This window comes from Balaenoptera borealis, assembly GCF_965194805.1.
Source record: "Balaenoptera borealis genome assembly, chromosome: X".
NCBI lineage: Eukaryota > Metazoa > Chordata > Mammalia > Artiodactyla > Balaenopteridae > Balaenoptera > Balaenoptera borealis.
Genome location: NC_138881.1, coordinates 51,209,631 through 51,224,160, shown reverse-complemented (window position 1 = coordinate 51,224,160; position 14,530 = coordinate 51,209,631). Strand labels below are relative to the sequence as shown.

General features: G+C 41.1%; 1 protein-coding gene across 9 annotated transcripts in view; it reads left to right on the top strand.

The window, feature by feature from the left end:
* The window catches only part of ARHGEF9 (Cdc42 guanine nucleotide exchange factor 9), a 231,232-nt gene that overhangs the window by 148,597 nt on the left and 68,105 nt on the right, over window positions 1-14,530 (top strand). For all 9 annotated transcript variants that reach the window (XM_082376655.1, XM_082376656.1, XM_082376649.1 and 6 more), the window contains one exon: window positions 3,305-3,434. In XM_082376655.1, the coding sequence (XP_082232781.1) occupies window positions 3,305-3,434 (130 nt within the window). The remainder of the gene's footprint in view (window positions 1-3,304; window positions 3,435-14,530) is intronic.

Here is a 14,530-nt window from a genome sequence, read left to right as displayed (position 1 = left end):
TTTTATATCACAGCTCGTCTCCCACCTACTCCTGAGTGTCTGCTCTAAAAATCATACTTGTGGACTGATGATATTAACTAGGTAAATTATGTATTTGCATAAGTGCTTTTAAGAGCCCCCCAAGGACCATTTTTAAAGCACAGGCAAAAACTATGTTTGTCTTTTAGACCAAAGCAACCCCAGGGTCTTTTGGGTTTAGTGGGAGCCAATAAGATAGCATATCTCCCTGGGATTTCCCATTCCTGTGCACCTTCACCTTGTGAGTGGAACCCCTGCCTCAAGGCCTTCTTACCCTCTGGGTCTCTGGTCCCCTCTCCTTCCACCCCCAGGCTCAGGGGTGCTGAGAGAATGACTCAGGCAGTGGCAGGCTACATCAATCCCTGTCCGCATTTGGGGTGACCCATTGGGCCTAGCACTATCCCCAGGCCATGGGCCACTCCTTCTTGCAGGCCTCAGGAAGCTGTATCAAGGTGACAACTCCTGCGATGCATGTCAAAGTAGCTTGGGTTTGAAGGCAATTAGAGGCTACTGCCATGTTGAAGACTTAGGTCAATAGGTGTTCAGATAGGTAGGTCTGAAATGCAGGCAGGCAGAGTAGTTCCCGAGGGAGATTAGGTGGATAGAGAGTGGTAAGTGGAGAATAATACTACCTTTGTTTACAGAAGGGTGACATGTCCCCACCCCCCCCAACCTTGCTTAAGCTGATAAGAAGAAAGACACTGTACAAGAGGGAGGTTAGCTGACCTGTCTGGAACAAGACAATCTTGGTTCAGTCAGTCTCCTCACTAGCGTGCTGGGCTCAGACCTCATCTGGAAGCCTGAGGGCTCTGAGCAGGGTTCAGGCTGGACCACAGCTATTTACTTTTTTCTCTCACCCACTCCTAAAGCTAGTGGGGAAGGTTAGAGATGGTGACATACCCCCCTCTAACCATCGTGAGAAAGGCAGCCAGCTAAAAATGGCAAAGGTTGACTGACAGTATGGCACAGTGGCAGTGATAAATTCATGGTTAAGTAGTACATGGGGTCAGGCAGAGGTAATAAGCATTCTCATGCCAGCACTGTCCAATAGGACTTTGTACAGTGATGTAAATGTTCCATATCTGTGTGGTTTAATATAGTAGACACTGGCCACATATGGCTATTGAGTACTGAGAAATGTAGCTGATGCAACTAAAGAACTAAATTTTAAAATTTTATTTAATTTTAATTAAATGTGGCTAGTGGCTACCATATTGGACAGTGTAACTCTATGCTTTACCTCCTAGAAAGTGGCTTAAGGCATTTTCCTGATGCTCTCAAATCAGGGAGGAATAGCATGGGAGACAGAAAAAGGACCTAAAGAACAGGGGTGCTTACTTACGTCAGCAACTTCTGCACTGCACCCACCCCTTCTGTCATTACCCTACCTTGCTTCTAAATGGCAAGCTCAGATAGTCTTGCCAGGGAAAAACTTTGACAGTTTTACAGAGCACAATAACTCCCTCACAGGTTGGAGCAAGTAACTGTAAAAGAATGAAATGTAACAGAAACAAATGTAATATTCTGTAGTTGGGTCTAAGAAATCAACAATTCAAGGACAGACTGAGAGACATACAGCTTCTAGACAGCATATTTTAAAGAAATTTAAGAAGTATTGGTTGATCATAAGTTCAGTATGAGTCAGATGTGAGGTCCACAAGAAAAACTGATAAAGCTAACATTCATTAAGGCTCAGGATAAAAACGTTTTGGGATGTGTATGTGTGTGTGTGTGTGTGTGTGTGTGTGTGTTAACAGAGTTGTCTTGAGACGGAATAGACTGGTTAGGATTTGTAGTGAGTATCCTGTCACCGTAGGTGATAAAATGTAGTAACGTTTGAAGACTGTGGTCTGGCAGGTGTGCAGAGAACAGACTGGAGCCAGGGAGGCCAGCTAAGAGGAGGTGCTGTGTCTCATCAGCCCTGGCAGTTAGAACTCCCTTTCTTCTGTTCCTATGTTTGGTCCACCACTCCACACCTCAATGTATTAGGGAAGAAAAAGACAGTTGCCCTGCTCTTCTTTTTCTCTTCTCTTCTTTCAAATTGGTGCTGGGACAGTGAGCAGGTTAGTGACCACAAAGCATGTTTAGCTTCTCTAAGGAAAAGTTTGTTGAGACTGAGCTGTAACTCATCCTCCTGCCTTCTCAGCTTATTGTAATTCCACCAAATGTCTGGGATCTAACTTTCAGTCTTCTTTTCACAGGAGCCATTTGACTGGAAATTAGATCAGACAAACAGAGAAAACTGGGCAGGGTGGTATAACCTTCAACAAGTGGGCCATCCAAAGTCCCAGGAAAATGGGGCCTAATATTGTACTTCTGGAGTTAGAGGTTTTGAGAGACAACCCATATAATGTCTATACTAGAGAAATGTTTGTTTTGTATTAATAATAACACTGCTAACATTTGCTGTGAGCCAAGAGTAAAACAGTTTTCATGGATTATTAAAACTTCAGCAAATTCTACTGTAATTTTCCCCATTTTACAGATGAGGAAACTGAGTCACTGAGAGGGTGAATGAGACTTGTCAAAGGCCACACCACTAGTCAGTGACTAAACTAAGGTTTGTGTCCAAGCAGTCTGGCTCCAGTCTCTGTTCTTAACCACAATGCTACATCCTATCTCTATATTGTATAGGAGGAAAGGTTTGGATGTTAATTTACAGTGACTTTGGGCAGAGTTCCCTATAAATAGGTGCTAGAACAGATGGTAAAGTTCTCTGGACCATGCCATGTGTGAAGCTCCCTTCTTCATCCTTGGCTGGTTGTATCAGATAGGTACAAAAATAATGGCATAACAAAGATGAGTCTCTTTCTCTTTCATGGAAAAAAAGCCTGCAGGTAGGCAGTCTATGGCTGCCTTGCTGGCTGCATGATTATCAGAGACTCCTTCCAGTTTTCTCTTATCCTATCCTTAGGAGTATGGACCTTGTCCTTATGGTCTAAGATGGTTGCTAGAACTTCAGCCATCACATCTAAATATTCTTAAGCGTCAGGATTAAGTAAGGACCAAAGAAGGGCAGGCTGTTTTCCTTAAAGGTGGCTTTTTAAAAGTTCTACCTAACATTTCTATTTACATATCACTGGACAGAACTTGATCATATAAGTCACCTCTTACTGTAAAGAAGGATAGAAAATGTAGTCTTTTGCACCATGTGGCATGGATTCCATCTGAAAATCAGGGCTCTCTTGCTAAGTAGGAAGAGGAGAATGGATGTTAGTGTTGGCACCCAGCACATTGGTTCAATGGCACATTGACTCATCCAACTTGTAATTTTGTGTCTTCACAGTGACTACAGGTATGTGGCAGCCGCTCTGGCTGTCATGAGAAATGTGACTCAGCAGATCAATGAACGCAAGCGGCGCTTGGAGAATATTGACAAGATTGCCCAGTGGCAGGCCTCTGTCCTAGACTGGGAGGTAGGACCCTTACTAACAGGGACATTGGAGAGTCTGAATACCTTAGCCAGAACCTCACATCCTAGCCAAAGATGAGCAAAGAGTAATTATATTTGAACAGCAGCAGAAAGGATTTAGATTAGAGCCAAGGCAAAACTTCCTGCTAATGAGAGGTGTTGTGTACTTGAATAGCTTTCTAAGAAGGTTGGAGAAATCTCGGTTGCAATATTTCATTAGGAAAGGAAAGATTCATCTATTTGGGTGTTGCTAAGAAATAATTGGGTTGACTCAGTAGCCTTTCAAAACTCTTTCAAGTCCTGGAATTTTATCACCACCAGATGAACACTTGGATAAAGAGTAATAGGTACTAATTCACTCCCAGACACAGAGTGCAAGGTTGGTTCTCTGATGCAGGCCAGCCAACATACTTCTTCTTTTCCTCTTGGTGGGATCACCTCACCCTGACATATCTACTAGTTCTATCCAAGCCTGCACACTTCAGGCCACAACCATCATCCCTGCCCAATTGACAGGCCAAATTCTGTTTTTTAATTATCTGCTTATAAAAATAATCCCTGAGCCTTCCATTCTATTGGAAGTGACCACGACTTCTCTGAACTCAGAAAGCCTTCACTAAAGCCTTGTCTTCTGAGATGATAACTTGCAGAGGATATACACAGCCTAACAAATAAATGGAGCTTTTGCCTCTTATGCCACTGCTCTGTTGAAGTTCCTGAGGTGTCTGTTAAACAGAAACAGAGCTGGGAACTTTAAGGCCTCACAAGTACCTGTATGTTAAGTACACTATTTATTGTTTCTCTCTTGTGCCCATCAAGAGAACCAGGAGTAATGACATTTCACATTTATCTCTCAGACCCAAGTTATGAAATCTGACAGTCCACAGCTAATATAACCAAGATAGGAGAGGCAGGACATGCTACCAGGGAGGAGGTGGCAATCTTAAGCTTCATGATCATAGTGTAGAAGTTGAGTCAGCTCCCCATTCCTCTGGCCTCCACACAGGTATAATTTCTTGTAATTTGAGAGCTAGTATCTCTCTAACTTCTCATATAGTTTAGCACATTCCAAGGGAATTAAACAGCCTTACAGTTACTTAACCAATGTCCAGAAAAAGTCATCTTTCCTTTATTCTGCTACTTCTGTTCCTCTTTAATGTACATGGCTGGAAATGTCCACAGTTCTGAGCAGCTGGCATATTTTTGAGTCTTATTTGAAGGATAATGTCCCCATACAGAGTAGAAAACAGCAGTGATTCTTTGAGATGCAAGGAGAGGAAGGAATCTATATAAAGAGATCTTCTTGCTCATAAGAAGAAGCCAGCACTGTCCCAGACTTATTAGGAAATCATGGATTCTCCTTCCCCTGTGTCTGGTTTGCTTTGGCTAGTTTCCTGATCAGAGGGCTGGATCAAATGACCTCTAGCAAGATCACTAATTCTCAGGCACTCTGAAACTGTGGCTGGTTAGCAGGCCTCTTTTTCTCTACACCTGCTGGGATTCTCTGTAATAGGACGTTCCCAGCAGCAATTGTCTTTCTATTCCCTGAAACATTTATCCCTTTCCCAATACCTGGAAGACCTTCTAATTCCTCCATGTGCTCTGGGCCTCCAGTCCCTGCAGTTGGGGCCATGGGAGACCAAGAATAGCTTGAAATTCTTTGGCCTGTTCAGGGAACTTCACTAACACCAAACTTAAAAGCACTGAACTATGATTTAAAGACTCAGCATCTCAGAAGGAATTTTATTTGTTTTTGTCTATAGTTGGGGGGTGGGGAACAAAGGAAAGTCTGTCGGATAGGAGGCAGTTACTCTCTGCCTCCTTTGTTAGCATGATTGACTGGTCCTTTAATCTCATCCAAGCCCACACAACCCTGCTTGACAAAGTCCTTCTTTATTTAAGTTAGTAAGAAGAAAAATTCCTTGTGGTTAACTTTTCAGACTCTGAGGTCACTGTGGAACTTACCAGCTTCAGAGGGTTTGCCCTCTATGAAGCATTTTCTTTAGCAAGGCCTGATGGGTACATTTCAGAGGCCAGGACCAAACTTTCGATCAAGTGTGCCGTATCTAGTCTTAAATATTTCTAAAATGTCAGAGTCACTAGGTCTCTTAGGGAACTCCCCAAAGAACAACTCTGGCCATGCTTATGCACATGTGTGTGCACACACACACATGCACACATGCAAACCTTGTAATGATGGTGGAAGTCTGAGAAGCCTATTCCTGACTGAGGCCAAACAGCAAGTCAATGACAAAACTAAAACTTGAATCTAGTCTCCAGATTCCCTGGGGGGTGTTCTTTTCACTGCTGCACCACATACTCTTCCAGCCTTCTGCTTCCTGCAGCCCAGTTGCTTCCCTTTATGTTATTGCAGGGACTTGTTTCTGCAGTAAAGTGTCCATATCTAAGCAAGAGAGTAAGAGTGCCTTGGGGGGAAGTCCAAATGCCGGTAAGGCTAAAGGTAGATGAGTGCTGGGGAGCCTCCCGCAGAAAGCAATAGGATATGTCCATTCCATGGCTGGTTGGCTATTGGCTTGGGTGGCTCAACCTCACTGGTTCCCTAGTATAGGTTTTTTCTATGTTCCACCTACCCGAGCAGTTGAACATGCAGAAAGAAGTCCTGCCAGCTTGGTGGGTGCTGCTGTGGACCAGCCTTGCAAATCAAGAAAATGAAGCAGTGCTTTGCTCTCTCTGCCACTCCCTTGCCTCCTCCACATGTTTGAATAAGCAGGGTGGGTATCAAAAGCATCTACATAATAATTTCAGTTTGATTTGTCAAATGAAAAAGAAGAGTCAGGAGACCTTCAAGATGGCGGAGGAGTAAGACATGGAGATCACCTTCCTCCCCACAAATACATCTGAAATACATCTACATGTGAAACAACTCCTACAGAACACCTACTGAACGTTAGCAGAAGACCTCAGACTTCCCAAAAGTCAAGAAATTCCCCACGTACCTGGGTAGGGCAGAAGAAAAAAGAAAAAACAGAGACAAAAGAATAGGGATGGGACCTGCACCTCTGGGAGGGAGGAGTGAAGTAGGAAAAGTTTCCACACACTAGGAAACCCTTTCACTGGTGGAGACGGGGGGTGGCAGGGGAAACTTTGGAGCCATGGAAGAGAGCACAGCAACAAGGGTGCAGAGAGCAAAGTGGAGAGATCCCCACACAGAGGATCGATGCCAACCAGCACACACCAGCACGAGAGGCTTGTCTGCTCACCAGCCAGGGCAGGTGGGGGCTGGGAGCTGAGGCTCCAGATTCAGAGGTCAGATCCCAGGGAGAGGACTGGGGTTGTCTGCATGAACACAGCCTGAAGGGGGCTAGTGTGGCACAGCTAGCCAGGAGGAAGTCCAGGAAAAAGTCTAGAACTGCCTAAGATGCAAGACACCATTGTTTCAGGGTGCACGAGGAGAGAGGATTCAGAGCACTGTCTAAACGAACTCCAGAGCTGGGTGCGAGCCACGCCTATCAGCATGGACACCAGAGATGGGCGTGAAATGCTAAGGCTGCTGCTGCAGCCACCAAGAAGCCTGTGTGCCAGCACAGGTCACTATCCACACACCCCCTCCCAGGAGACTGTGCAGCCCACCACTGCCAGGGTCCCGTGATCCAGGGACAGCATCCACGGGAGAACACATGGCGTGCCTCAGGCTGTTGCAACATCACACCAGGCCTCTGCCGCTGCAGACTCGCCCTGCATTCCGTACCCCTCCCTCCCCTCCCTGGGCTGAGTGAGCCAGAGCCCCCTAATCAGCTGCTACTTTAACCCCTTCCTGTCTGAGTGAAGAACAGATGCCCTCAGGCGACATAGATGCAGAGGCAGGGCCAAATCAATAGCTGAACCCCAGGAGCTGTGCAAACAAAGAAGGGAAAGGGAAGTTTCTCCCAGCAGCCTCAGGAGCAGCAGATTAAATCTCAGCAATCATCTTAATGTACCCTGCATATCTGGAATACCTGAATAGACAATGAATCAGCCCGAAATTGAGGCAGTGGACTTTGGGAGCAACTGCAAACTTGGGGTTCGCTTTCTACATCTAATTTGTGTCTGGTGTTATGTTTCTTAGTTTAGTATTTAAAGTTTATTATCACTGGTAGATTTGTTTATTGATTTGGTTGCTCTCTTCTTTTTTATATATATATAAATATCTATATTTTTTCTTTTTCTCTTTTTGTGAGTGTGTATGTGTATGCTTCTTTGTGTGATTTTGTCTGTATAGCTTTACTTTTACCATTTTTCCCAGGATTCTGTCTGTCCATTCTTTTTAATTACTTTTCAATTTTTTTACTTTTTAATAATTTTTTAATTTTTAATTTTAGTAACTTTCTCTCTTTTCTTTCTTTCTTTCTTTCTTTCTTTTCTTTCTTTCTTTCTTTCTTTCTTTCTTTCTTTCTTTCTTTCTTCCTTCCTTCCTTCCTTCCTTCCTTCCTTCCTTCCTTCCTTTCTTTCTTTTTTTTCTCCCTTTTCTTCTAGCCCTGTGGCTGAAAGAGTCTAGGTACTCCAGCCACATGTCAGTCCTGTGCCTCTGAGGAGGGAGAGCTGAGTTCAGGACACTGGTCCACCAGAGACCTCCTAGCTCCACATAATATCAAACAGCAAAAACTCTCCCAGAGATCTCCATCTCAATGCTAAGACCCAGCTCCACTCAATGACCAGCAAGCTACAGTGCTGGACAACCTATGCCAAACAACAAGCAAGACAGGAACACAACCCCACCTGATAGCAAACAGGCTGCCTAAAGTCATGATAAGGTCAAAACGCCCCAAAACACACCACTGGACATTGTCCCGCCCACCAAAAGACAAGATCCAGTCTCATCCACCAGAACACAGGCACTAGACCCTTACCAGGAAGCCTAAACAACTCACTAAACCAACCGTAGCCACTGGGCACAGACAACAAAAACAGTGGGAACTACGAACCCGCAGCCTGCAAAAAGGAGACCCCAAGCACAGTAAGTTAAGCAAAATGAAAAGACAGGGAAAAACACAGCAGATGAAGGAGCAAGGTAAAAACCCACCAGACCAAACAAATGAGGAGGAAATAGGCAACCTACCTGAAAAAGAATTCAGCATAATGATAGTAAAGATGATCCAAAATCTTGGGAAAAGAATGGAGAAAATACAAGAAACGTTTAACAGGGACCTAGAAGAACTGAAGAGCAAACAATGATGAGCAACACAATAAATGAAATAAAAAATTCTCTAGAAGGAGTCAGTAGCAGAATAACTGAGGCAGAAGAACGGATAAGTGACCTGGAAGATGAAAGAGTGGAAATAACTACTGCAGAGCAGAATAAAGAAAAAAGAATGAAAAGAATTGAGGACAGTCTCAGAGACCTCTGGGACAACATTACCACACCAACATTCGAATTATAGGGGTCACAGAAGAAGAAGAGAAAAGGAACAGGACTAAGAAGATATTTGAAGAGACTATAGTTGAAAACTTCCCTAATATGGGAAATGAAATAGCCAATCAAGTTCAGGAAGCACATAGAGTCTGATACAGGATAAATTCAAGGAGAAACATGCCAACACACATATTAATCAAACTATCAAAAATTAAATACAGGGAAAAATATTAAAAGCAGCAAGGCAAAAACAACAAATAACATACAAGGGAATCCCCATAAAGTTAACAGCTGATTTTTCAGCAGAAATGCTGCAAGCCAGAAGGGAGTGGCAGGACATATTTAAAGTGATGAAAGGGAAAAACCTACAACTAAGATTACACAGCAAGAATATCACTCAGATTTGAAGGAGAAATTAAAAACTTTACAGACAAGCAAAACTTAAGAGAATTCAGCACCAGCAAACCAAATTTACAACAAATGCTGAAGGAAATTCTCTAGGCAAGAAACAAAAGGGAAGGGAAAAAAATACAATAACAAACCCCAAACAATTAAGAAAATGTTATTAGGAACATACATATCGATAACTACCTTAAATGTAAATGCATTAAATGCTCCAAACAAAAGACATAGACTGGCTGAATGGATACAAAAATAAGACCCGTGTATATGCTGTCTACAAGAGACCCACTTCAGACCTAGGGACCCATACAGACAATAAGTGAGAGAATGGAAAAAAATATTCCATGTAAATGGAAATCAAAAGAAAGCTGGAGTAGCAATTCTCATATCAGACAAAATAGACTTTAAAATAAAGACTGTTACAAGAGACAAAGAAGGACACTACATAATGATCCAGGGATCATTCCAAAAAGAAGATATAATAACTGTAAATATTGATGCACCCAACATAGGAGCACCTCAATACATAAAGCAAATGCTAACAGCCATAAAACCAGAAATCGACAGTAACACAATCATACTAGGGGACGTTAACACCCCACTTTCACCAATGGACATATCATAGAAAATGAAAATTAATAGGGAAACACAAACTTTAAATGATACACTAAACAAGACGGACTTAACTGATATTTATAGGGCATTCCAACCAAAAACAACAGAATACACTTTCTTATCAAAAGCTCATGGAACATTCTCCAGGATAGATCATATCTTGGGTCACAAATCAAGCCTAGATAAAGTTAAGAAAATTGAAATTGTATCAAGTATCTTTTCCAACCACAATGCTATGAGACTAAATATTAATTACAGGTTAACAAAACCTATAAAAAATACAAACACATGGAGGCTAAACAATACATTACTAAATAACCAAGAGATCACTGAAGAAATCAAAGACGATATCAAAAAATACCTAGAAACAAATGACAATGAAAACACAATGACCCAAAACTTTTGGGATGCAGCAAAAGCAGTTCTAAGACGGAAGCTCATAGCAATACAATCCTACCTCAAGAAACAAGGAACATCTCAAATAAACAACCTAACCTTACACATAAAGCAATTAGAGAAAGAAAAACAAAAAACCCTCAAAGATAGCAGAAGGAAAGAAATCATAAAGATCAGGTCAGAAATAAATGAAGAAGAAATGAAGGAAATGATAGCAAATATCAGTAAAACTAAAAGCTGGTTCTTTGAGAAGATAAACAAAATTTATAATCCATTAGCCAGACTCATCAAGAAAAAAAGGTAGAAGACTCAAATCAACAGAATTACAAATGAAAAAGGAGAAGTAACAACTGACACTGCAGAAATACAAAAGATCATGAGAGATTACTACAAGCAACTAAATGCCAATAAAATGGACAACCAGGAAGATATGGAAAATTTCTTAGACAAGTGCAACCTTCTGAGCCTGAACCAGGAAGAAATTGAAAATATAAGCAGACCAATCACGAGCACTGAAATTGAGATGGTGGTTAAAAATCTTCCAACAAACAAAAGCCCAGGATCAGATGGCTTCACAGGCAAATTCTATCAAACATTTAGAGAAGAGCTAACACCTATCCTTGTCAAATTCTTCCAAAATATAGCAGACAGAGGAACGCTCCCAAAGTCACCCTGATACCAAAACCAGACAAAGATGTCACAAAGAAAAAAAATTCAGGCCAATATCACTGATGAATATATATGCAAAAATTCTCAACAAAATACTAGCAAACAGAATCCAACAGCACATTAAAAAGATCATACACCATGATCAAGTGGGGTTGACCCCAGGAAGGCAAGGATTCTTCAATACACACAAATCAATCAATGTAATAAACTGTATTAAAAATTTGAAGGAGAAAAACCATATGATCATCTCAATAGATGCAGAAAAAGCTTTTCACAAAATTCAACACCCATTTATGATAAAAAACCTTCCAGAAAGTAGGCATATAGGGAACTTACCTCAACATAATAAAGGCCATATATGACAAACCCACAGCCAACATCATTCTCAATGGTGAAACACTGAAACCATTTCCTCTAAGATCAGGAACAAGACAAGCTTTTCCACTCTCACCACTGTTATTCAACATAGTTTTTGAAGTTTTAGCCACAGCAATCAGAAGAAAAACAAATAAAAGGAATTCAAATCTGAAAAGAAGAAGTAAAGCTGTCACTGTTTGCAGATGACATGATACTATATAGAGAGAATCCTAAAGATGCTACTTGAAAACTACTAGAGCTAATCAATGAACTTGGTAAAGTAGCAGGATACAAAATTAATGCACAGAAATCTTTTGCATTCCTATACACTAATGATGAAAACTCTGAAAGATAAATTTAGGAAACACTCCCATTTACCATAGTATCAAAAATAATAAATACCTAGGAATAAACCTACCTAAGGAAACTGAAGAGTTGTATGCAGAAAACTATAAGATACTGATGAAAGAAATTAAAGATGATACAAACAGATGGAGAGATATACCATGTTCTTGGATTGGAACAATCAATATTGTGAAAATGACTATACTACCCAAAGCAATCTACAGATTCAATGCAGTCCCTATGAACCTACCAGTGGCATTTTTCACAGAAGTAGGACAAAAATATTCTCAATTTGTATGGAAACACAAAAGACCCTGAATAGCCAAAGCAATCTTGAGAAAGAAAAATGGAGCTGGGGGAATCAGGCTCCCTGACTTCAGACAATCCTACAAAGCTACACTAATCAAGACAGCACAGTACTGGCCCCAAAACAGAAATATAGATCAATAGAACAGGATAGAAAGCCAGAGGTAAACCCATCACCTATGGTCACCTAATTTTTGATAAAGGGGGCAAGAATATACAGTGGAGAAAAGACAGCCTCTTCAATAAGTGGTGCTGGGAAAACTGGACAGCTACATGTAAAAGAATGAAATTACAGCACTCCCTAACACCATACACAAAAATAAACTCAAAATGGATTAAAGACCTAAATGTAAGAGCAGACACTATAAAACTCTTAGAGGAAAGCATAGGCAGAACACTCTATGACATAAATCACAGCAAGATCCTTCTTGACCCACCTCCTACAGAAATGGAAATAAAAACAAAAATAAACAAATGGGACCTAATGAAACTTAAAAGCTTTTGCACATCAAAGGAATCCATAAACAAGACGAAAAGACAACCCTCAGAATGGGAGAAAATATTTGCAAATGAAGCAACAGACAAAGGATCACTCTCCAAAACTTACAAGCAGCTCATGCAACTCAATATCAAAAAAACAAACAACCCAATCCAAGAATGGGCAGAAGACCTAAATAGACATTTCTGCAAAAAAAAAAACAGATTGCCAACAAACATATGAAAGAATGCTCAATATCACTAATCATTAGAGAAATGCAAATCAAAACTACAATGAGGTATCACCTCACACCAGTCAGAATGGCCATCATCAAAAATTCTACAAACAATAACTGCTGGAGAGGGTGTGGAGAAAAGGGAACCCTCTTGCACTTTGGTGGGAATGTAAATTGATACAGCCACTATGGAGAACAGTATGGAGGTTCCTTAAAAAACTAAAAAGAGAACTACCTTATGACACAGCAATCCCACTACTAGGCATATACCCTAAGAAAACCATAATTCCAAAATAGTCATGTACCACAATGTTCATTGCAGCTCTATTTACAATAGCCAGGGCATGGAAGCAACCTAAGTGTCCATCGACAGATGAATGGATAAAGAAGATGTGGTACATACATACAATGGAATATTACTCAGCCATAAAAAACCGAAATTGAGTTATTTGTAGTGAGGTGGATGGACCTAGAGTCTGTCATACAGAGTGAAGTAAGTCAGAAAGAGAAAAACAAATACCGTATCCTAACACATATGTATGGAAACCAAAAAAAGAAGAAAAGTTGTTCTGACGAACCTAGGGACAGGGCAGGAATAAAGACGCAGACGTAGAAGATGGACTGAGGACACGGGGAGGGGGATGGGTAAGCTGGGACGAAGTGAGAGAGTGGCATTGACATATATACACTACCAAATGTAAAGTAGATAGCTAGTGGGAAGCAGCCACATAGCACAGGGAGATTAGCTCAGTGATTTGTGACCACCTAGAGGGGTCGGATAGGGACGGTGTGAGCCAGACGCAAGAGGGAGGAGATATGGGGAGATATATATATATATATATATATATATATATAGCTAATTCACTTTTTTATACAGCAGAAACTAACGCACCATTGTAAAGGAATTATACTCCAATAAAGATGTTTTTTAAAAAATAATTTAAATTAAATTAAAAAAAACCAACAAGAATCATAGAAGAAACCTTCAGAACTTAATCTCCCTTGAAGAGGAATTAAGAAAGAGGGTCGAGAGTTGGTAGCACACCAGCAATTGGAGCCTGCTCAGTAAATCAGAGCATTTTGCTAGAGAGCAGGAGATCTTCTATTATAGCCACACCTGACCAGCCCTCAGCTTATTCAATGAACATTTTGGATTTATTTGCCCACCTCCAGTTTCCATCCCTGTTCCATGCCAGCCTATGTGGACTAGAGTTCATGGAGGCCCCCTGCTCTGCTCTACCCCGTAGGGCTTCTAAAAAATCAGTGGATGAGTGAAAGTATCACCTATACCTCTAAATAATAATAAGTACCTTCAATCAGCTTAGGGGAGCATCAGGAAGAAGAACCTGTTCTCACGAATTGCAGTTTCTAGGAAATATCTAATTTCTCTGATGCTGATGTTTGGTTATGCTATCACTTTGCTACCCTTCACATGCATTAGATCCACTTGAAGGGAAGGGGAAGGAACATATCCCTGACAGCTTCTTTTTTTTTTCCATTCTTTAATTGTTCTTTATTTTTGCAAGATTTTTTAAACAAATTTATTAGAGTATAATTGCTTTACAATGGTGTGTTAGTTTCTGTGTATAACAAAGTGAATCAGCTATATGAATACATATATCCACATATCCCCACCCTCTTGTGTCTCCCTCCCACCCACCCTATCCCTCCCTTCTAGGTGGTCACAAAGCACCGAGCTGATCTCCCTGTGTGATGCAGCTGCTTCCCACTAGCTATGTATTTTACATTTGGTAGTGTATATATGTCAGTGCTAGTGTCTCACTTTGTCCCAGCTTATCCTTCCCCCTCCCTATGTCCTCAAGTCCATTCTCTACATCTGCTTCTTTATTCCTGTCCTGCCCGTAGGTTCATCAGAACCATTTTGGTTTTTTTTTTTAGATTCCATATATATGTGTTAGCATATGGAATTTATTTTCCTCTTTCTGA